The sequence below is a fragment of the Metopolophium dirhodum genome, chromosome 1 (genome assembly GCF_019925205.1).
Source record: "Metopolophium dirhodum isolate CAU chromosome 1, ASM1992520v1, whole genome shotgun sequence".
In the NCBI taxonomy this organism is placed as follows: Eukaryota; Metazoa; Arthropoda; class Insecta; order Hemiptera; family Aphididae; genus Metopolophium; species Metopolophium dirhodum.
Window position 1 is genome coordinate 51306896 of NC_083560.1, and position 24702 is coordinate 51331597.

At 27.6% G+C, this 24702-nt stretch overlaps 2 protein-coding genes and 1 pseudogene across 2 annotated transcripts; 2 read left to right on the forward strand and 1 right to left on the reverse strand.

Moving 5' to 3' along the window:
• The first annotated feature begins 3989 nt into the window (after nucleotides 1-3989).
• On the forward strand, nucleotides 3990-6128 carry LOC132934915 (acyl-coenzyme A thioesterase 13-like). The gene is made up of 3 exons (XM_061001333.1): nucleotides 3990-4299; nucleotides 5125-5333; nucleotides 5715-6128. Exons 1-3 carry the CDS (start codon nucleotides 4213-4215, stop codon nucleotides 5866-5868), a joined length of 450 nt encoding a protein of 149 aa, XP_060857316.1. The 5' UTR covers nucleotides 3990-4212; the 3' UTR covers nucleotides 5869-6128.
• Nucleotides 6129-7609: 1481 nt separating this feature from the next.
• Nucleotides 7610-14767, forward strand: LOC132936844 (acyl-coenzyme A thioesterase 13-like). The gene is made up of 3 exons (XM_061003629.1): nucleotides 7610-7913; nucleotides 8754-8962; nucleotides 14354-14767. The coding sequence occupies exons 1-3, from the start codon at nucleotides 7827-7829 to the stop codon at nucleotides 14505-14507; spliced, it is 450 nt and encodes a 149-aa protein (XP_060859612.1). The 5' UTR covers nucleotides 7610-7826; the 3' UTR covers nucleotides 14508-14767.
• LOC132936843 (uncharacterized) lies at nucleotides 12645-14316 on the reverse strand (annotated as a pseudogene).
• Nucleotides 14768-24702: the final 9935 nt, after the last annotated feature.

Here is a 24702-nt window from a genome sequence, read left to right on the forward strand (position 1 = left end):
TGTTCGTAAATCCCTATCATAGCCTATGCCATGCCCTTGGGTTGTGGTTTGCATATTATTTATTGTAATAGGTAGGTAGTAGGTACCTATAATTCCGTTATTTAATATGTATTATATTAAATTATTTATGGTTAGGGACTTCTCTTGTATTTCCTTATTTTTTGTAGTTGTCGTAGATTATTTTAGGTAAGGTTTAAATTTGTTATGCAATTAAATACAAAGTTTGACTGTATATTTTTGCAAAGTGCATACCTAGGTATAGGTTTTTAAAATCTGTTAAATTGTATTTTTAGTTGTTGAAAATGTAATATTTTTGGACTTTGGTCAATATTGTGTTTGGATAACGTTTTGGAGAAAATTAGTCAAATATAGTTAAAAATGTATACGTAACACTTTCAATTTGTATAGCTAATATTTAAATATTTAATACAGCGGGTTTCTCATTAGTAGTTCTTACTGAAACAAACATTTTAAAACTATAAAAATTATAAGCACAATTTTTTTTATAGACTTAAAGTTAAAATTTTGAAAATATACCTTTAGTCTTTACCTTGAAATTTAAACAAAAAATAATTTAGTTATTCTTGTGTAATTCAAATGTTATTCGCGGGATATTTGAGTTCCGGACCAAACATGATAAAACAGACCATTTTGACCGGGCAATTTATTTTATTTTAATGTTACGTAGTTACCTACTTTAAGATACCAATAATATAAGCTTTAACAGATTTTTGGGAACAAAAAACATTCTAAATGCTTTTTTTATGCGTGTAGGTATTTTGATACATAATGCGCAAATTAACAAAATATTTAACTTCTCCAGAATTCTTATCTTTTTCTAAAATAAATGATTTTCCATAAGAAAAATGTGTGTATCATTATCAATATTCAATACATACCTACGGCACAAATGAATATGTTAGAAGTAGTTGTGTACTGAAATTAATACACACGGCATTCAAAGTGTTAATATTTTCAATATATTTATATTAATAATTACCTACCTATAAGTTATTGCCTATTTAAACAACGAACCGATTTAAGAAAGTCTTGACTTAGCCACTTAGGTAAAGACTTAAAAGTTAATAGCTAGGTATAGTATTATATGATATAATGAATCTAGGACAAAATATCCAAGGACAAAATATTCACGGACAAAATATCCAAACCAAAATATCCAAGGACAAAATATTCAAATTTATCCGTTTTTACGTAAATTAGTAGATTATACTTTACATTGTAATAAAATTAGCTCAAATATCAAATTATTTAATTATAAAAATATACCTAATATATAATAATAATATAAATATAAATATATGATATAATAGGTAATCCATATAATATTACACTATTTTTCAAAAATTTAAAAATCGTTTTTAAAAATGTAGGTACTAATTACTAATAGTAAAATAAATTACATTAATAGTAATAATATCACAAATTATACTGCACACACATTAGTCAAACCCTTGCTTTGAGTCAACTGGGTCCTATTGGACCACCATCGAAAAATAAAAGAAAACATATATTAAAACATCTTTGCGAAGAGTACAATGATGGAAGTAGGGACATTCCAAATTTTTTAAATGCTATTGCTAATTTTATAAGAAAATAAAATAAAATTTTCTATTTTTAAAAACGTTTTTCTAAATTTTTAGAAAATAGTGTAGGTAGTCATGTTTTTAGCAAATTATTTAATATTTTATTTTATTTCATTGTGTATACTGCATTTATAAAAACAAATTGTTTTACATTTTATTTTATATTATTTGACTATTTGACTAATATGTGTGCAGTATATTTTGTGATATATTAAATAATATATTTATATTTATATTATTATTATATATTAGGTATATTTTTATAATTAAATAATTTGATATTTGAGCTAATTTTATTACAAAGTAAAGTGTAATCTACTAATTTACGTAAAAATGGATAAATTTGGATATTTTGTCCTTGGATATTTTGTCCATGGATATTTTGTCCTTGGATATTTTGACCGATTACCGATATAAATATATAAATATATAGGTATACCTTTAAATAGTATATAATTTATAAATAGGTACATAGAACAAATATATAATTACCAATTACCATTTAATAATATAATACCTACAAATAGCTGAAATATGTAAATAAATTACTTTGTTCACAATTATATCATCAAATATACTTAGTAATATATCACGGGCTGACTTTGCTCAGAATCGTTTTTCGTATACATATGATGATGGGTAATATATCATCATTGAATTCAAATTTAACACCAATATACCATCCATTACAATGACCCACTTGTAACCTACTGTACATCAGAGTGACACCCACTTGTCTAACTGTTTTATAGTTATTTTAAGCTTAAATTTGGACGAAATAACTTATTAAATACCTAAATAGGATTAACGATTTTAGTTATTTTGTTGAAATTGTATAGAACCTTGCAATACCTTAAATTATCGGAAATTGAACACAGATTATAAAGATAAGACTATGCTCGGCATAACACGAGCAATGTCTATCATGGCGAGCCACGACCTTCTACGAGCCAATACGAGCCAACACACATCATTGTAAAATCAATATATTCATCGCTCCGCTCGGAATCTAAAATATTATAGATGCATAGGCACAATTTTTTACGATAAGCATTTAAAGTTAAAATTCGTCAAAATCTCGAAAATGTGGAAATTATTCTGTAGCTAAAAATGTATAAAATGTTCAATTTTTATAGCGAAGGATTAAAAATGTAAAACAAGGTTCCTAATAATAGGTAGTATAATAGTTGATATAATAGCAGTTGAAAAAAACAAAAGATACATGCACGATTAGGAACCTTAAATAGTATACATTTTTAAATAAAAAATTGTGAGTAAGTGGATACCGTTCTGCTGTACATTTGACATTAGGTGTCGTGTGGGTCATTCTAATATGGTCATATGGATGTGTTAAATTTGAATTCAATGATATAAAATCCGCTTATATTAATAAGTATGTTTTATGATATTATTTGATTAATAAAAATATAAATAATAAAATATTGGAGGACTGTATAGTTAGAGACACGGAAGCGATGGAATCTGAAGCACAATGGAAAGAAGCAGTGGAAGGCAGAAGTAAATAGAGGTTAGAATGCTTGGAGGGCGGCTGGTCTTGTAAGTTTATGACCCTCCCACCCAAAAAAAAAATTGATATTAATGTAATTTATTCTACTATTGGTAATATGCAGTAAGTTGAATTCATTTTTGCCGAAAAATAGCAATTGAAAAAGTCATTGTGTATATTATAAAATATTAAAATATAATAATATACCTACTTCAAAAGTTGCAATCCTTACCTAACCCACGAATAATATTTTTATATCACAACAAAAAACATCTAATTTCGTGCGAATTTGTAAAATGTTGATCTAAACAAAAGTATATACGATTATTCGCGGTGGCGGATCCAGGGTTTAATTTTGGGATTGGCATGGGGGGCAAAAGTACAAAAAGTTCCATAATTGGCTACAAATTTGGCTAACTTGGAAATTTACTTACTTTTGACCCCCAAGGGTAATAAAGTAATAATTAGATTCACTTTCCTACCAGAAAAAAGGGTGCTGCTGTAGAAAATGTACGCATTTTTGTATGCATATAATATCTTCTCTATATCTTGGCGCTGACACATCGGACCAACAACTTTCGGATAGCCACGAGCCTGGCCGAGCTATACCGTGCCTAGACGAGCAAGAGCGTTCCCACGGCTCGTGTACCAAGCGTATTTGACCATAGATAATATAAGATTTCTTACATTATCTATGTATTTGACTCGTGGATCGCGTAATAATCTCATCAATATTATCATATTATTTTGTAAGTTGCAAAAAAGGGGCCAATATATGCAATTTTATATACAGATCCGAAAAATTTGTCCCTGCAAAGAGATTCTTTAGTGATACCACCATATTATAGTCTATGGTTATCACTTATCAGTTATCACTGAATACTGATCAGTCGAGTGTCAACGAAGTGGATTAATTATTGTGAATGTGAAAAACTATAAATATAATTTTCTAAATCATTTAAAACAGTTAATATTTCAATATTTTGAACAGTGTAATAATTAGTGGTATTAAATAGTTTAAACTTCAAACATAAAAAGTTTAGATTTTCTTATATATATTTTGTTAACCAGAATTTATTATTGATTGCACATAATATTAAAATGAACTGTAACAAAGTATTAGAATCAGTAAGAAAAATTTTAAATTTTTCAATCAAACGTAATGGGCATGATAAAATTTTTGAAAAGGTACCTATAGTTAATTTTGTTGCATATTTATTAATAGTAACTAGCTTTTTAATTCATTAGGTACTGTATATTATACTTGTTAATACATTGTTATTATATATTTTAATTTTGACTGTGATATGAAGTATAATAAATATATACTTGTATTTGATGTATTAAACATTTAGTGTTTATTTTATAGAGAAACTGTAGGTATCTGAGAGTTAGATTTAGGAATAAAATAAGGGTGACACAAAATATGTACTTACCTATATGGCATCAAATAAATAAAATTACATAGAGCCTTTATGGGTAGTAGGTACTCAAAGGCTTAAAAAGTGATTAACCATACCTGTACTATAAACATATTAAGCATTATCAGCATTTATTATAGAAACTATAAAGCAATTTACGTTTTAGTAAATTATCTACTACCCAATAAGTAGAAATGGGAAAGAATCTTTGAATTCTAATAGAAGGGCACCACCTTTTAGCTCCCCTTGTATTCACCCTGTATGTACTCAACAAATTTTTGACACTCAATAAAATCAGCTATTCTAAATAACCAATATTTGTTAAGGAACATAAAATTATCTTAACAAGTATGTATATATTATATATATATATATTAACCAAGGTATAATTATAAAGTAATATTCAACAATATCCTAATAGTAATTAGTTAACGGAAACTTCTGGTCTGATATAAATATAAATAATGCAAAAAATAATAATCTAAAACTTTAAAAGGTATATATGGTTTTTTCAATTCGTTAGTTGCTATAAAATAGTATATTTTTACGTCTGATAGGTTCACAAATTTAATTGATTCTATACTTACACTAGGTGAATTTAATATCAGCTGGAAATGGGCAATGTGTTGCTGAGATGGTTGTTGAAAAACAACATACCAATGGATATGGTACACTCCATGGAGGTTTTACAGCTGCCGCCGTAGATGTTTTGTCTAGTATGGCTGTATTGACTCATCCTAGAGTTGTTGAGGACATTGATTCGGCGCCTAACAGTGGTGTTTCTGTTAATATTCATGTTTCGTATGTTTATTTTTATTATTCAATTTATCCTTATAAATATATTTCCACTAAAAATATTTATAATTTATACTAAGTTTATTAATATTTTTTTTTGAGTATGAACTATGAATAGTAATATACATTTATAATTAACATATAAATATATATATGCCCACACGGCCACACACAAGGTTAGAGCTCATTATTTTCTTGTAAGATTAAAAAAAAATAAAAATAATAATCCAATTCATTTTACATAACATAATATTTTTAATTATTACACTTGTTTTCAATCAATATAATTACATTTATTTATAGTTTCAAATACAATATATTTAAAAAAAAAAACCAAAATTATTATTGTGTGTACATTTTATTAATTTGATTATTATTTGTTTTTAGGTATTTGAATTCAGCAAAAATTGGTGACAAAATAGTTATTAATTCTGAAACTGTTAAACTTGGAAGAAATTTAGCATTTCTAAAAGTGACATTGCTCAGGAAAGATGATAATGTTATCGTAGCTCAAGGTTCACACACTAAGTTTGTGGGATGATAAGAAAAACTGTGTTAAAAAAATTAAAAATATATTGTGTTTTGATTATTATTTACCATGATATCAACAAATTTATTTATAGTGCATAGTAAAAATTGTTTCTTTTTTATACTTACTGTTTAGGTGTTGTGTTATTTGTTATTAGATTTTAATACAATATTTTAGTTTTGACATTATAAATTATAGATTATTTTTTTTTGCATTTAATCTTGTCAACTATTTATTATTATTATTTTTTGAAATAAATAAATTAAGATGCATTATTTTGTTATCAAATTTAGAAGTGGGAAATTATGGATTTTTTAAAATATGCAACCTTAACAAGGTAGTATAATAAAATACAGTTTATATTGAATTATTTTAATTATTTTAATTTAATATCAACAAAAATGGTCATGATTCAGTGAAATAATTGATACTAAATTTGTTTTAAGCTTATAATAATTTTTTATAACTACCAGAAATTTTGATACTGAAGTAAATCCTGTGTTTAATATATGAAAATATGTTAACTGAAAAACACTTAATTATTGTAAAATCGTGTAGTAACTGTAACTTTTACTGTCATTGTGTATATTATAAAATATTAAAATATAATAATATAGCTACTTCAAAAGTTGCAATCCTTACCTAACCGACGATTAATATTTTTATATCACAACAAAAAACATCTAATTTCGTGCGAAATTAAACTTAAAATATCTATAAAAATAACAACATTTATTTATTTTTTTAGAATTTTATGGTTAAAGTATGACCTTTAAGTATCTTTATTATGTTCAAATTGGTATAATAACCACTTATGAGGTACATTATGTTATATTTTCAAGCTTTATCAGTTTTTGACACAAAGAAAACTTATTTATCTACATTTATAGAAAAAAACTTAAATAAATCGCAAATTTCTCATACCTATAAAATATAAATTGCTCAAAAAGAGTAAATATTTTGATAATTTTATCATATATGAAAATGTTGATCTAAACAAAAGTATATACGATTATTCGCAGTGACGGATCCAAGGTTTAATTTTAGGATGGGGATGGGGGGCAAAAGTACAAAAAGTTCCATAATTGGCTACAAAATTGGCTAAACACAGTGTAAAACAAAGGAAAACTACGGTGATTAAGGGGGGATGCCTCCTTTGGCCATCCTTTGGATCCGCCACTGATTATTCGTTGATGAGTTGCACCAAAAAAAAAAACAAAATTGGTTTTTTTCAAAAAATGGTTTTGCGTAAAAATTCTTATTTTTGATTTTTGATTTTTCTGACACAGTTGGAAATTTACTTACTTTTGACCCCCAAAAGTAATAATTAGATTCACTTTCCTACCAGAAAAAAGGGTGCTGCTGTAGAAAATGTACGCATTTTTGTATGCATATAATATCTTCTCTATATCAGATATCTTGGCGCTGACACATCGGACCGACAACTTTCGGATAGCCACGAGCCTGGCCGAGCTATACCGTGCCTAGACGAGCAAGAGCGTTCCCACGGCTCGTGTACCAAGCGTATCTGACCATAGATAATATAATATTTCTTATATTATCTATGTATTTGACTCGTGGCTCGCGTAATAATCCCATCAATATGATCATATTATTTTGTAAGTTGCAAAAAAGGGGCCAATATATGCAACTTTATATACAGATCCGAAAAATTCGTCCCTGCAAATAGATTCTTTAGTGATACCACCTAACCATATTATAGTCTATGGTTATCAGTTATCACTGAATACTGATCAGTCGAGTGTCGACGAAGTGGATTAATTATTGTGAATGTGAAAAAACTATAAACATAATTTTCTAAATCACTTAAAACAGTTAATATTTCAATATTTTGAACAGTGTAATAATTAGTGATATTAAATAGTTTAAACTTCAAACATAAAAAGTTTAGATTTTCTTATATATATTTTGTTAACCAGAATTTATTATTGATTGCACATAATATAAAAATGAACTGTAACAAAGTATTAGAATCAGTAAGAAAAATTTTAAATTTTTCAATCAAACGTAATGGGCATGATAAAATTTTTGAAAAGGTACCTATAGTTAATTTTGTTGCATATTTATTTATAGTAACTAGCTTTTTAATTCATTAGGTACTGTATATTATACTTGTTAATACATTGTTATTATATATTTTAATTTTGACTGTGATATGAAGTATAATAAATATATACTTGTATTTGATGTATTAAACATTTAGTGTTTATTTTATAGAGAAACTGTAGGTATCTGAGAGTTAGATTTATGAATAAAATAAGGGTGACACAAAATATGTACTTACCTATATGGCATCAAATAAATAAAATTACATAGAGCCTCTATGGGTAGTAGGTACTCATAGGCTTAAAAAGTGATTAACCATACCTATACTATAAACATATTAAGCATTATCAGCATTTATTATAGAAACTATAAAGCAATTTACGTTTCAGTAAATTATCTACCTACCCAATAAGTAGAATTGGGAAAGAATCTTTGAAATTCTAATAGAAGGGCACCACCCTTTAGCTCCCCTTGTATTCACCCTGTATGTACTCAACAAATTTTTGACACTCAATAAAATCAGCTATTCTAAATAACCAATATTTGTTAAGGAACACAAAATTATCTTAAAAAGTATGTATATTGTATATATATATATATGTATAATATATATTAACCAAGGTATAATTATAAAGTAATATTCAACAATATCCTAATAGTAATTAGTTAACGGAAACTTCTGGTGTGATATAAATATAAATAATGCAAAAAATAATAATCTAAAACTTTAAAAGGTATATATGGTTTTTTTAATTTGTTAGTTGCTATAAAATAGTATATTTTTAAGTCTGATAGGTTCACAATTGTAATTGATTCTATACTTACACTAGGTGAATTTAATATCAGCTGGAAATGGGCAATGTGTTGCTGAGATGGTCGTTGAAAAACAACATACCAATAGATATGGTACACTCCATGGAGGTTTTACAGCTGCCGCCGTAGATGTTTTGTCTAGTATGGCTGTATTGACTCATCCTAGAGTTGTCGAGGACATTGATTCGGCGCCTAACAGTGGTGTTTCTGTTAATATTCATGTTTCGTATGCTTATTTTTATTATTCAATTTATCCTTATAAATATATTTCCACTAAAAATATTTATAATTTATACTAAGTTTATTAATATTTTTTTTTGAGTATGAACTATGAATAGTAATATACACATGGGTGCAACTAGGGGGGGGGGGCACTCCCAAATTTTCTGTACCGGTTTTTACAATATCAGTAGGTAACAGTAACACTTCTGATTTTATAAATAATAATTAATTGACTGGTAAAATTGATAAATTATTAAAATATTGTTTTTCTAAGTTATTTTAATCTCTAATGGTCAATGGAAACATCAAAAATGCGTTTATTAAATTTGGTTTATTATATATTAAAATGTACCGTGTACACAATGCGTAGAATCAGTAGGTTTTATTTTAATACATTTTACCTAGATTCCAAACTAACGCTCAACAACCACCGTTAATTGTATATTTGTATCGTCAAATATAATGCCAGCAGTATGTAGATATCTGATATCGTCGCCACTTGCCAACGGGCGTTCATAGATGTGACGAGAAGAAAGCGAAGAGTGTACTGTCGGCATAATACAATAAATTATTAATAGAATGATTAGAATGCAATTTAATATGACGTTTTCGATTACGGATTTAAAAATTTTTTATATACGTCTTGTAAATAATATTTCCATTTGGGTACAATAATACGGGCCCGTCATTCACCACTATAATATTGTTTTATTTGATTTTGTACTCTCTTGTTAGTTAGTTGGTACTTGATAATATTTATATAGACAGTAATGAGTAGACACCACATTATAGTTATTTTACATTTGGCTGCGTGTTGCGAGTATATTTTATACAGTGTAAACTTGCGCAATGCACATCGTGGTTTAGCGGACCTGACACATTTTAGATCAGCTAACTAGCTCATAGCTGAGTTAACGATTGACGAAAACTCATGGTGTATTCTTGGTTGTTCCACAATTATCAACATCGTTGATCCTTGGTACGGATTGGTTACTAGAATATGGTGTAAATATTGATTACGACAAAAAAACTAATCGCCCTTCCCTCCCTCAAAGATAAAATACCTTTCACTATAGTTTCTGATCAATAGCTTAATTAATTTTCTAAAACATATCAAAATCGATAATATTTTCTCCCCCTTCACTGAAAGTAATCCAAACTCTATCAATGACTCTCTCCCTTTCAAAAATGAAAAAAGTATAGCCCTCAACGATATCTCTCTAAATGAACAACAACAAATACAGATGAATTCTCTCATACAAAATTATAATCATATTTTCCAAAACCGTCCTGCCCTTCATAAATTCTTCATATATAAGTTTAAAGTCAAACCACACGAACCATATAAGATTAAATCCTACCCAGTCCCCTTCTCCAGGCGTCCTGCTGTACAACATGAGATTGACAAAATGTTAGATTGGCAAATCATTGAAAGATCAGATTCCCCTTATAATAACCCCCTGGTAACGGTGATCAAAGCCGATGGTACAATTCGATTGTGTCTTGATGCTCGCAAACTCAACACCATTATTCTACCCACCAGAGACGCGTCTCTCCCCCCCCCCCCCACCCCCCTCCATAGATGAGATACTAGGAAAATTTAACAACAACAATATTTTCTCCTCCCTTGATTTCTCCTCCGAATATTGGCAGATCCCTCTTGACCCCTCCGTACGGCAATATACTAGTTTTTCTATATGACGGGAGGTCTTACCAGTTTTGTGCAGTTCCTTTCGGCCTCAACGTGTCCAATGCCGCCTTCGGCAAAGGACTCGAAGTCGCCCTTAGTAATTATTCAACTCTCTGTCCCTATTCCAATGATATTCATACGTATGTCGACAATATTCTGGTATCTTCAACTTCTTTCCAAAATCATATTACTACTCTAGATTGGGCTTTCCAAAAGATTTCCCAGGCTGGTCTCACATTAAAGTTAAACAAATGCTATTTCAACAAACAACATATACAATTTTTAGGCCATTTCATCTCCCCTTCTGGTATGATAATGGACCCGGACAAAGTAACAGCAATTCAAAATTTTCCCAGCCCTCGAAATAAAAAGGATCGCCAATCGTTCTTTGGTTTTTGTAATTTCTACCAAAAATTTTCTCAAAATCATTCTTTTCTTCTAAATTCTCTCTCTTCTCTCATGCATAAAGACACTCCCTGGAACTTCACTGAACAACACCAACAAGACTTCATTAAAATTAAAAATGCTTTTTCAAAACAAATTTCATTAACTCATCCCGATTTCAACATTCCATTCTGTATACAGACCGACGCATCGTATATAGGTCTTGTGGCTGAACAATTCCAAATTGATAAAGAAGGACAGCGAAATACTTTATCCTTTGCCAGCCGGTCATTGTGCGGTGCCGAAAGGAACTATACAGTGACCGAGCTCGAATTACTTGGCATCCTTTTCGCTTGTCAAAAGTTCAAAATATACATCTTAGGACACCACTTTTCTATTTACTTGTAAGCTCAAGAGTACCCGTCTCACTCGATGGAAACTTGCCTTAAGGCGGGTTCCCACGGCGCGTGGCTCGGCGAGCCACGAGTAAAATTCGCTGGCTTGGTAAACTACACGCGCCGTGGGAACGCTCTTGCGCGTCTAGGCGCGGTATAGCTCGGCCATGCTCGCGTCTATCCGAAAATTGTCGGTCCGATGTGTCCGCGCCAAAGTAAACGAGCCGCGCATTTAGACAGCGTTCCCACAGGCGTGCGGTTCGGAGAGCCATTGATAGTTGTACCTATACGTTTTTTGGTGTTTTTTATTTTTTAATCAATATTAATATTTACTATGACGGAATGGTCAAATGATGAGGTAATAGAGTTTTTGCAACTATATGAAGGATATCCACAAATTTGGAACCCACGCCATCCGGGTCATAAAAATAGGAACATAGTTCACGATGCGTGGAAAGAAATAGAAAACAAATTAAGGTTAGATTAATTTTGATTTTTTATAATATTTTTAAATATTGATTTTTGTATTTTTGTAATTTTAGTGTCAAAACTGATATTACAGAAATAAAAAAAAAAGAGATTCTCTTATGGCTACTTATAGAAAATTGTTAAACAAAGTTAAAGCAAGCAAGGGTACTGGGAGTGGTACCAAAGACGTTATTCAGCCCGACTGGTTTGCCTACAATGCAATGTAAATGTAAATGAATACAAACAAGACATTGCAATGATGGAGATTGACAATCTTATGTTTCGGTTAAAACATTCAGATAACCAAATGGTACAGCCTCAACCACCCTATAATCAATTTCCAAGTACCAATATCCCGACATATTATCCTCAACAGTTACAACATGATAATTATTCAACAGCATCATCATCATCATCATCTATTCAGCCACTACCATCACCAGAGTACATATTATCTTCTACGCCATCTACATATTACCATCAACATTTTCAACAATTGCAAAAACCAACACCAACAACATTACAACACAGTAATGTAAGAGAAAAAAATTGTTGACTGTTGATCAAGATACTAATTTTGGTTCATCCTACTAAAATAAGCATATTATAACATGCAATTTAGTAGGTATGTAGGTACTAAATATTGTTTTATACATAAAAGATATTAATTTTTTTTTATTAAAATGCTTATAATACATTCTGTATTATTATTTATTAATTTTAAATATTATTAAGAAAAAAAGTGTTTATCATTCTAATAAAAGATATGTTTTAAAATATAAATACTTTACCATGATTTCATTTTTCAACTCCTGATTTAACGCCTTACAAACATCTTGAATACACCTGGAAACAGTTTAACTCGAACAAGTATGACAAGCTCTTAAAGCTATCTCCTGTGGCTAAGAACCTTAAGGTAACAGCTAGCCTTTCCTGAACCGAAATACACTTTCTCATATTTGTATCAGTTTTACATATGGTTGGACCAATTTTTTGAATAAGATATTCAAAGTCTGTGGCAGACATTCTACAGAAGTTTTGAAACTTGTTAGATGGTCCTCGTTTTAAATCTTCTAACAGATCCGTTGCATTGTACCTATATTGTAGTTGTAGTATAATATATTATTAATAATGTTAAGTACAACTATAGTATAATATTATTTTATTTTTTAATTTAGTATTTTCTGTCAAAAACTTGTTAACTATAAAAAAACTAGCTTGTAATAAATTATAAACTGTTATGTTCTTGTATGTACTTACATTTAAAGTTAAAACTGTTAAAAAAAGGTAGTCAGTAAAAACTAAATATAAGCAAATTAAACTAAAATTAAATTTAAAAAACCTAAAATTAAATATTAATTTACATAAGCATACTTACCTAGCACGGCTTTTGTAAACTTCATGCATCCAATTCCTTCTTTCCTTGCAGGATTTCGTTTTTCTTTTTCAACTAATTTTTCTTTTAAATAATCACCGCCTACAATTACAATATATCTAGTACCTACGTTGCTGCACAAGCAGCAATTTCCGTGTTATCCAAAGAACGACTCATTTTGAACTGAGACTTTTGGCCTTTAAATAATTTTGTAGGAACTCTGATCGGCTCGGATAAGCTCGTGGCTCGCCAAGTCACGCGCCGTGGGAATGCTGTTGACATTGTAGGCTCGTGATATGCCGAGCATATGGTACAACAACCGCGTTGCGCGAAGTTCGCCGAGCCACGCGCCGTGGGAACCCGCCTTACAGGAATACAATTTAAATACCATTCATTGCCCTGGAAAAAACAATCCCATCGACATTCTGTCGCGACATCCCTTAAGACGAGATGACCAGCCCCCAAAGGACATTCCCCTTTAAAATAAATACCAAAATAAACTACCAAATTCTTACAATGTATTGAAAGAGACATTACAAATAATGTTAATAATGAAAAAATTCTAAGTAAGTTTGCATTAAATAATAATAATAGAAAAATAAATTTATTATAATATGAGCATTATTATTTATTAAATTTATACTGTGATATGCTGAATTGATATTTTATGTTAGATTATTTAGTGATTGTATAAAAACATTAAATTTGTATGTACATAAAATATTTTTCCCAAAAAAAATGGGGGGGGGGGGGGTTCTCGTGTTGTGCTTTAGATTTTAGCACTCCCATACATTTTACCCTAGTTGCGCCCATGAATATACATTTATAATCAACATATATATATATGTGCCCACACGGCCACACACAAGCTTGTTCAGTGGACCTCATTATTTTCTTGTAAGATTAAAAAAAAATAAAAAAATAATCCAATTTATTTTACATAACATAATATTTTTAATTATTACACTTGTTTTCAATCAATATAATTACATTTATTTATAGTTTCAAATACAATATATTTAAAAAAAACCAAAATTATTATTGTGTGTTCATTTTATTAATTTGATTATTATTTGTTTTTAGGTATTTGAATTCAGCAAAAATTGGTGACAAAATAGTTATTAATTCTGAAACTGTTAAACTTGGAAGAAATTTAGCATTTCTAAAAGTGACATTGCTCAGGAAAGATGATAATGTTATCGTAGCTCAAGGTTCACACACTAAGTTTGTGGGATGATAAGAAAAACTGTGTTAAAAAAATTAAAAATATATTGTGTTTTGATTATTATTTACCATGATATCAACAAATTTATTTATAGTGCATAGTAAAAATTGTTTCTTTTTTATACTTACTGTTTAGGTGTTGTGTTATTTGTTATTAGATTTTAATACAATATTTTAGTTTTGACATTATAAATTATAGATTATTTTTTTTTGCATTTAATCTTGTCAACTATTTATTATTATTATTTTTTGAAATAAATAAATTAAGATGCATTATTTTGTTATCAAATTTAGAAGTGGGAAATTATGGATTTTTTAAAATATGCAACCTTAACAAGGTAGTATAATAAAATACAGTTTATATTGAATTATTTTAATTATTTTAATTTAATATCAACAAAAATGGTCATGATTCAGTGAAATAATTGATACTAAATTTGTTTTAAGCTTATAATAATTTTTTATAACTACCAGAAAATTTGATACTGAAGTAAATCCTGTGTTTATTATATGAAAATATGTTAACTGAAAAACACTTAATTATTGTAAAATCGTGTAGTTACTGTAACTTTTACTGTTCCTTTATACTGCCCAAAATGTTAAAAATTGTTACAGAACTTACCACATTACTTCTACAGGAAATATTTTTACTTAAGTCTTAAGAGGATGTCAGCGCACTATTGGTTTTCTTTCTCTGGCCTACGCGCAACATAGACAAAACGCATTAACGCCAAATCATTTTTTCTATGTTTTTATGTAATCTTAGAGTATAATTACCCATTACAAAAAAGATAGAGAATAATAATTTTGAGGGAATAACATATCCATTTTATATTTTATTGTTATTTGACTTTCAAAATAAACAAAAAAATTTTGTAAATTTAAATTACAAATCAATATGTCATACCCTCAAAAATATTATTTTCTATCATTTTTGTAATGGGTGATTTTACTCTTATACTACTTAAAAACATAGAAAAAATGATTCAGCGTAAATGCGTTTTGTCTATGTTGCGGGTGGTCCAGAGAGAGAAAACAAATAGTGCGCTGACATCCTCTTAAGGACAATCTATTATAGAGGTAAAGTTACCAAAATGTTCCCTCAACTGCTTAATTTAATAACAATTAACATGTTTATACTTAATTTATTAATCTGAAGTTAATATATTTTTTAATATTTATAAATTAGTAATTACTTACTTGAGATTGTATCTTGTAATAAGCATACATTCCATACTATTATTTTTTTGTTATACGGTTGGTTCACCTTGGTAATTGTGTTCAACAATATATCAATTTAGTCACGTATTTTACTAATACATATTATGTAATTGTAAATAATGTAATAGACTAATATATTTATTTATTATTTTAACTATATGCATATACTGGGTGATTTACCAATCACCAAGCATGCCCACACCATTTTCACTTAAATAATGAATTTATTCAAATTCTTGAGATTTTTGTACCACTTAAAGAATGGCCTGTGGAGATATAAACAAGAACTACCATTTTTAATGTAAATTAATTAGTGGATAATGTTTTTGATAATGTTGATGTACCATGTACCTCGCACAAAAGTTGAGTGTGTAATTTCTCAGTTACCTTTAAAATGTTTGTGATAAAGATACTAATCCTTAAAAATGGTTTTACAAAAATATAAAATAGATGTAATTTAATATTGGATCTAGTAATCATTATTCATTACACTTTAATGGTTTTTATATATTATAATATTGTTGAAAGATTAATATTAATTACTACAATTTTCTTTTTCAAACTGATTATCCTTAGTTCACAAAGTTAAATAACTCAAAAAACATTTACAGTAAATATTTTACAGTAGAAAATGGCAGATTTAATTTGAAAATAAGAAGTTTATATATTCACAAGACACTTCTGAAGTAGAACAAAAAATCTTAAAAGCTTAAAAATATGGGTTTTAAGTATATTTAAAACTTCTAAAAAACCGATTTTTAATAACTGCATTATTGGGGAAAAATAAGGGGGTGAGCATGCTTGGTGATTCACCCTGTATATAGTTTATTGTTTAACTATATATTGGGCAAAACTGGAAATCAGTTTAAAATATTGGCAATTGGCTTGTAGTGTTTTGTAGATTATATTGTTTGACTTAACCTGAACCCTTAAAGGGCCTAACAACATTAACAATTTTAAGGAGTTAAATATAGGCAATTTTGGCTAATATTTAAATATAAATGATATGATATCAAAGTGTTTCAATTTGGGCTTCAAAACGTTATAAATTATGTAATAATATAATAATATTATAAATTATAACGTTGTAACAGAAAATAATGAAAAAAAATAAACGAAATCAATAAACGAAAAACGATAATAATCTAATATCATTAAGCATAATATATCATTAATTATAAATCATAATTAATGATTAAAAATAAACAAAAAACGTAACTTAAAAAATTGCAAATTACGTTGGTGCTTTTTTTTACGTAGAAACTTAAAATTACTGTTGTTTTTAAATCTTGTAGTCTATATATAAGTATGAATCTTATAAGTTAAAACTATGAACAATTTAATGTTGTCAAACCTATATTAAAAGTAATTAATATTTCTTAAATACTTTATCCCTGTTTGATATATAAATATTGAATTTAATAGAATTTTGATTTATTTCTGTTATACTAATTTCAATAATAGATACAAAACTACAAGTGCGTAGTTTGGTGTACCTACCTACTTTGCTAAATGCTTATATAACATAAACATTATTATGCCATTTCATGTTGTATTATTGTTATAAATATATTTTTTTAATAAAATCTATTATTTCATCTTTCACGGTTGACATAATATTTAAGCAATATTGACACCTATAGACTAGGTACTTATTAACTTGCCAGTTATGCTACTTACTTAATATCCTAGGATGATTGAAAATAACCTATCTTGGACAACAAATTCTACTAATTTGATAGTGCTTACGTCAAAGTATGGTTAACTACCTATGTATACCAAAAATAATAATATACTTTATAAAAAAAAAATTAAACATTAAATAGAAAACAAAAAAACAAAATAACGTTTAAAAATATAAAAACGATAAACAGAAAAAAATCAAATTGCGTTTGAAAGTACAATAACGATAAACATTAAAAGTGTATAACGTTTAAATATCCGAAAGCGTAAAAACGATATATTTAAATTTAAGCCCTGGTTTCAATATATTTTTCAATAAATTATTTAGTTGTTGAGCACTTGAGAAAGTCAAAAATAGAGGTAAAATTTGTCTTTTTTAAATATCTGAATATAGTTTATTTATTTACACTTACAATTTAAAATGCTACACATATAAAAGTTATTTATAATTTACTGTTTTTGAAAAATAGATCGACTTAGCTATAAATTGTTATTCACCAATGTTTAGTTATAACTTATAACCTATCTTGCGTACATATTTTCCATACATTGTTTTGTGATTTTGCAAAAACTACTTAGATATTCGAAAATGTTCAATTTCTGTCAAATATGCATTGTGTAAGGAAAGTACAAGTACTTACCTACAATTGCATACATCGTTCTTCTTTAATATTTTTTATAATCCAGAAAAACGACATAAAATATTATTATTAATGTAGACATACGTGATACATATACCATAATATAGTCTTACAGATAAAGCCAAGTAATACCTACCAATTATTATATTTACCTATATTAGCCTGGTAATAAATATTGACAGTATAATATAATGCCTATCCGGGGCAGTTAAAGGCGTAGTTAATGTACAGTAAATTAAATTATGGTGTTTTTACCATCCTTGAAACGCGTTCACACTTTCATCTTGTTGTTCTTGTATTTGCACAGAAAATAATATTGTTGTTTTGATAGGTTTGTTATCCTGGAAATTCATTATTTATTCTTAATAATAAAACACTTCAAATGTATATAATAAACTTTGATGGTTGTGGTTTACATTGTCCAATTGCATTTACCTATATTGTGTTTTTAATTGCCTATATCATATTCCCGTGACAAATTTAATTATTATTTTTTATTTTATAGCCGTGTAATGTTTAAATTTAAAACGTACTTATATGTATTATGTATGTATATTTCATTGATACGATAAAATTATTACATGTACCTATTCAACACATTGATCTAATCGAAGTATTATAATTTCGTTGTTTATTTTAATTTTAAAGTATATTATGGAGCATATTTTAATATTTCAAAAGTCATATTATAAATTATAATTTATAGCGCACATTTGAGTATATCCAAGAGCTATAAAATCTGATCCCTGTTTATTACTGATGATTAGGTATACAACTTGGTGAAGGATTTAAAACTACGATTGTGAATACTTCTGTTTAATGGGTTGTGTAAATTATTTTGTGCTATCTATGGTCAAGGACGGTCTGGGAATAAAAATTGGCCACGGGGAAACAGAGAATTCGGCCCAATTTTATTCAAGCATCCCAAATTTTTGCTAGGCCCAGGCGGGGATGTATCACCCGCCACTCTAGCTAGTCCACCCCTGTCTACGGTCTACCTATATATATATAATTATTTATTTAGTTTATATTTTGTTTTATTCTTTATTTTTTTCCATATATTGTACCTACTTTATTTTTGCTTATTTAATAAAGCCATAATATTATGCAAGTAAGTAATACTAATGTAGGTAGGTACCTTATACAGCTTATAAATAGGCTCATATCATATTATTACGGAAATACCAACTATAGGTAAGATTCATGTTTGACCAAACTTAAAAACATAATTTACAACCTCAACGATCATTATCATAATTGTATCAAGTAGGTACCTATATAATATATCTAGCTAAATTATACGACTAATTTTATTTCTATATTATAATAATAGTAGGTAATGACTTTTTTATAGCTACCTGTACTGTAAATGTATAACACAAAATGTCACAAATAACGATAATGATTGACTACTATCAGAAAGGGTGTGAATTTAATGCATTTGCTTATTTTTTTTTTGTTACTTTGAATAAAAAATAAATGTTATGTTTTTATTTAATGAATCATTACGAAATTTTATTTTGCATAATATTTGCGGGTATAGGGTATATAAAATATGTATGATTTAATATTTTTTTCGTATTCAATAATATTATACTTTTAATGTGAAGAAAAATTATTTTCCAATGCCTCATGACTCATCAGAAAAAACCAGAGACATCGCTCTTCTGTATATTAGGTTTCAAGTATAGGTTGTAGGTAGGTAGGTTAGCCTATCTACTATATTATGCCTATATAATAATTGTCTTAGCATTAAAGTGAGAGATAAACTATACAGGTACCATGTTTTTATGAATCTAGGAAAAAAATTCCCAAAGCTATACCCTAACCGTACTGTTGGGTATAGCTGTTAATAATAATTATTATATTATTATAATATTGATAAATAGGTATATATCATATTATATGATATTGCTATACATAAATATTTATTTATTTATTTATAAACGGATAGGCATACCATACCCTTTGGTAATAAAAATTAAAAGTACAGTAAGTTGAATCACAATTTGACAAATATTAAACTGAAATTAAATAATATTAATTATAAATGAGTTAATAAATCCGTTAAATTAATCGTAGGTATTCCTGTTTATGAATCCTAATACATATCTTAAATGATATTTTAACTAATGTATTAATAATATGTTATAGGTATACTACGATAATTATCGATTTTATAATAAAAAGTAATCACTAATAACATTATCATTTATCACCATTATACAAGTAATAACACCGCAATTATTTATATTTAGTGGGAGGTAATTTCGACATAATTATAATTTACTATATAAATAACAAATTTGTTTAGATTTTACCGTAAAAATGTAAAGTTAATATATCATTTAATAGTCAATCATATTAATACTTATTTATTGTAATATCATTTTGATGTCTGATCAAAACTCGTATACGAAATCGATCTATTCGTGAAAATTTGTCCATTTCATGAAGTGAAAACGGTAAATAATATACTGTGTGCACAAAAAAAATTTAAACAGTACCTATTATTATAATATATAAATATTTTTCATTTCAATATAAAAAAATAAAATACTTATAAAAAAAAAACAAAACTTTTACGATGATCACGTGGTAATTTAAAATTAGAGTGAATCAGTGACATATTATATGGGTAGGGGATGCAGCCTCCAGTACAAATCGCCAAAATTTCCTTTATATAAACTGTTAAATATATAGTAGCATCTAAGCATCTAGGTGCTATATAGATCACTTCTACTCACCTCAAAAATTATTTCTATACACGCCACTGGAGTGAATGGATTTCTTATAAAATTTAAAGTTAAGATTATTATCTAGACAATATCATAGGCTTTATATTATATTTATTATAATATTTTAATTTCAAAGCAAGTTATCAGTATTTTATGATGTACAATTATATATAAGTATTTGCTTTGGGGATTTTGGATTTTATTTCCGGAATTTTTTTTACTACTACAGTTTTTATATACATAATTTGTAATTCCATATCCACAAAACGAGGAATTATATTTTATTATTAATATTTATCTATTTGAAAAATAGAATCATTTGCATGGCAGCTGGAATTTAAATTTTCTCAATTTTTTTTTCTCGTAATTTATTCTTGTTTTAAATATTATGAGCCACGTTAATGAAAAAAAATCGTATGAAATTAATTTGCAATACACATAACGGGTAACTGTCGCCTACAAATTTAATTAATTTCACCGATATCGATAATTTACTGCTACCTTCCTTCTATTATAGGTATCAGGTGTATTCAGTGTTTGACAAGTTCCTTATAAAAAGTAATCGCTCCGTTCCTATTTGTTTCTTAAAAAAAAAATAATTCGTTCCTTTGTCGTTCCTTTTGAAAATGAACGAGTTCCTTTTAGTTCTAAATACAATAAAAATTCTTATTTAGCATTAAGATTTTTTATTCATATGCAAATTTCTTTAATTTTTAATTATAATTTATAATATATACCTTCCTGCAGTAGGTACATATTTTATAATTCTATTTTGAGATTTTCTTCAAAATTAAATTGTTGGCTGACGTATGTCGACTGTCTTATCGTTTATTGTTATAAATAATTATATTTTATATAGGTACTCATTTCTATATAAATTATAAATTATAACTTATGAGAAATATTAATAAAGTGACTAATGCCTAATGAGTAAGAGTAACGTCGATACTATATAACGATCACTAATTAGCAGTATACAGTATACACTGTACACATTAAAAAAAAATATATCTTAATTTCAATTATTTACATATTATTATCTGTGTAAATTATTGGAGCTAGATAAAAGAACGAACATTTTTGTTATTTTTCCTTGAAAAAAAGAACTCGTTCATTTTCTAGTTCTTTTTTTTATAAAAAGGTATTTGTTCCAGGAATCCGTTCCTTCCAAACACTGAGTATATCATTAATAAATTGCCAAACTTTTTTGGAATCGTTATATTGATACTACCTAATATTATGTAGTATCAAATAGGTTTGGAATTTTTGATAATATAATGTTTTTGATTTGCATACCTATTAATGTTTCTTAGACTCAATAAGACTATTATTTTTCCAATTTTTATTTTTATTATTTACATTATACACTAAATAGTAGTATTAGTTCTTCCATTTTCTTTCTGAAGCAATTCATAGATAACCATGAATAATATTCTTATTTAAAACATTTATCCAATTTACTGTATATATTATATATTTTCATTGTAGAGGTATATATGTTATCTCTTTTATTGTTAGTATTAGGTACTTAGGTACTCGAACATTTTTGTGTATCAATAAAACTAATTTGACTCTTAAATTGAATTATTGTGGCAAAGTGGGTCGGTCATTTCCACGGTTATCAATATTTTTGGAAAATATGAGGTCTATGAAAGATTTGGTTTTATTTGTGTAACGGATATGTAATGCAATAAAATTGTGGCTTGGTTTCATATTAAGATAGTCATAATTCATAAGATACCTAGTCGAATTAAGTAAGTATATGGTGGTGAGGTAGGTACCTATACTAATATTGATATCGCCTGCTATGACATAACGTAGGTATATATTTTATTATCAGGAAAATTACATCAAAGTTAGGATTGCTTAAATTTTAAACTTAACGCCTTAACATCAATACTAATTCATCAAAATTAATATATAATATATTACGTACTTATATTGAGAAAAAAAAAATATTTATATTATAACTTATTACTACAGTAAATAGATCTGGACAAGTATTCAGTAAAGTATGTTTATAGTTTAAATAATTAATATTATTTAAAATAAATTTATCAAAAGCCATGGATTTAATGACTAATATTTTGTTGTCAAAATCATCTATTGAAAGGAGTTGTTGTTTGAGATTTGGTATAGGTAGGTTATAGGTACTAAGGTATTAATTATTTTATCGTCTCAACTCTCGCTACTCTCAAGTTTTGTAATTATCATTGTTTGTAATAATTTATTAGTATAATATTATTTATTAGTTATTAGGTAGGCACTATTTGTTACACATTTATAAGTCATTTCTATTATTTATTTGTAAATATGCAAATGAAACAGTTTCCATTTGTGATTTTGATTAGGTACACATGCAATTAATAATAATATTATTTTGTCTTGTAGGTATTCATTTTTCTGTTAAACCAAACTATAATGTTAAATTATTTTACCTAACTTATGGATGGATTGATACAATTAATTAAGTACAAAATATGTGTATCTTTTGGTATACGAGTTACAAGTAAACATATCACAATCAGAAAATACACATCAATATTTTTAATGCGTTTTAGAGATATATCTATCTAAGTCTAATTTGAAATAGTGTATGAAGTATTAACACTATATCATATAATTTAGTTTTGGGTTGGAAAAAAATTAAGTAGGTACTCTAGCGTTGTATAAACAAATTATTTTTTTTTTAACTTAATAAAAAGTTAACAAAAAGTGTGTATTAACTTTTAACTTAACTGAGTTAACCTATAGTTAAATTTACTTTAAACTTTTAACTTTTTGTTATTGGTGCATATTAACTTAACTTAACTGAGTTAAAAAAATCATTAACTTGCCTAGCCTTGCGAAAATGATTATATAGATTTTTAGTATTTAAGCCCACATTTCAATACAATATAAATATAATATATTAAATAACATGAAATAACAAAAAAGGTGTAGGTCATGTTTATTATGTGTAAACAATTCAAGGTGGAAATTAATAACAGTAAACAATGCAGATTATTTAATTAAAAGGTTGGTATACATAGTGAAACATTCTAAATAAACTTCCAAGGGGTAGTCGTGAAAGTCTGAAGTTACTTTATTTTCGTTTTCGCTTAACCGACATATCCATTAGCAAACGAAGGACGAGTCTTTTATGTGTACTCGACTAGACGGAAACATGATACCGAACTCCCATCTTTGTTTTTCATACGAAACGGAAATGGCTACTATTATCCGCTTTGCAAGTAAGTAAATATTACCAGGTTTCTGTTTGATTGGCTATTGGCGTGGTCGATTATATATTAGTTGTATTATGAATGACCCTTTTTCAATGTATGTAGAAGATAAAAGCTTGCAAATAGAGTACACGTTATTGACAAACTCTCTTTCTCTCTCTCTATATATAATATAATATATATAAACGTTTTTAGATTTTCATTTTAAGGCATTTATTTAATTTAAAATATTTGTTAGAATATCAATGTCAAACTTCAAATAACACGAAATTAAAAAAAAAAGAAGGAATTTATAAGAACAAAGTGTGTTCGGTGCTGAACGTGCCGATATAGTATAGGTGAATTAATATTACAACCGAAAAATCGTGTGATGCGCGCCAACGGTCATAATTTAATAAAAAGCATAAAGTACTAAGGAAGGGGTGTCCCGCTTCGAGTTTTATTGTTATTAGTGAGGTATAGAGAAGTGTAGAGTGACTGTGTAAATAATTTTGAGTGCCCGAGTGTCCAAACAAAACCACATCCTCGGACTAGGCACCTGGGACCCCACACGACGTTGCGCCGCGGCTTCTTGGATTCAGTCCGTTCATGTATAATGATAATAATAATAAAATAATATATAAGGTGAACCATTATAAACCTATTTCATTCATAGTTTTTATAACGTGTGGTGGTACCTGAATTAACGTCTTAGAGCTCTC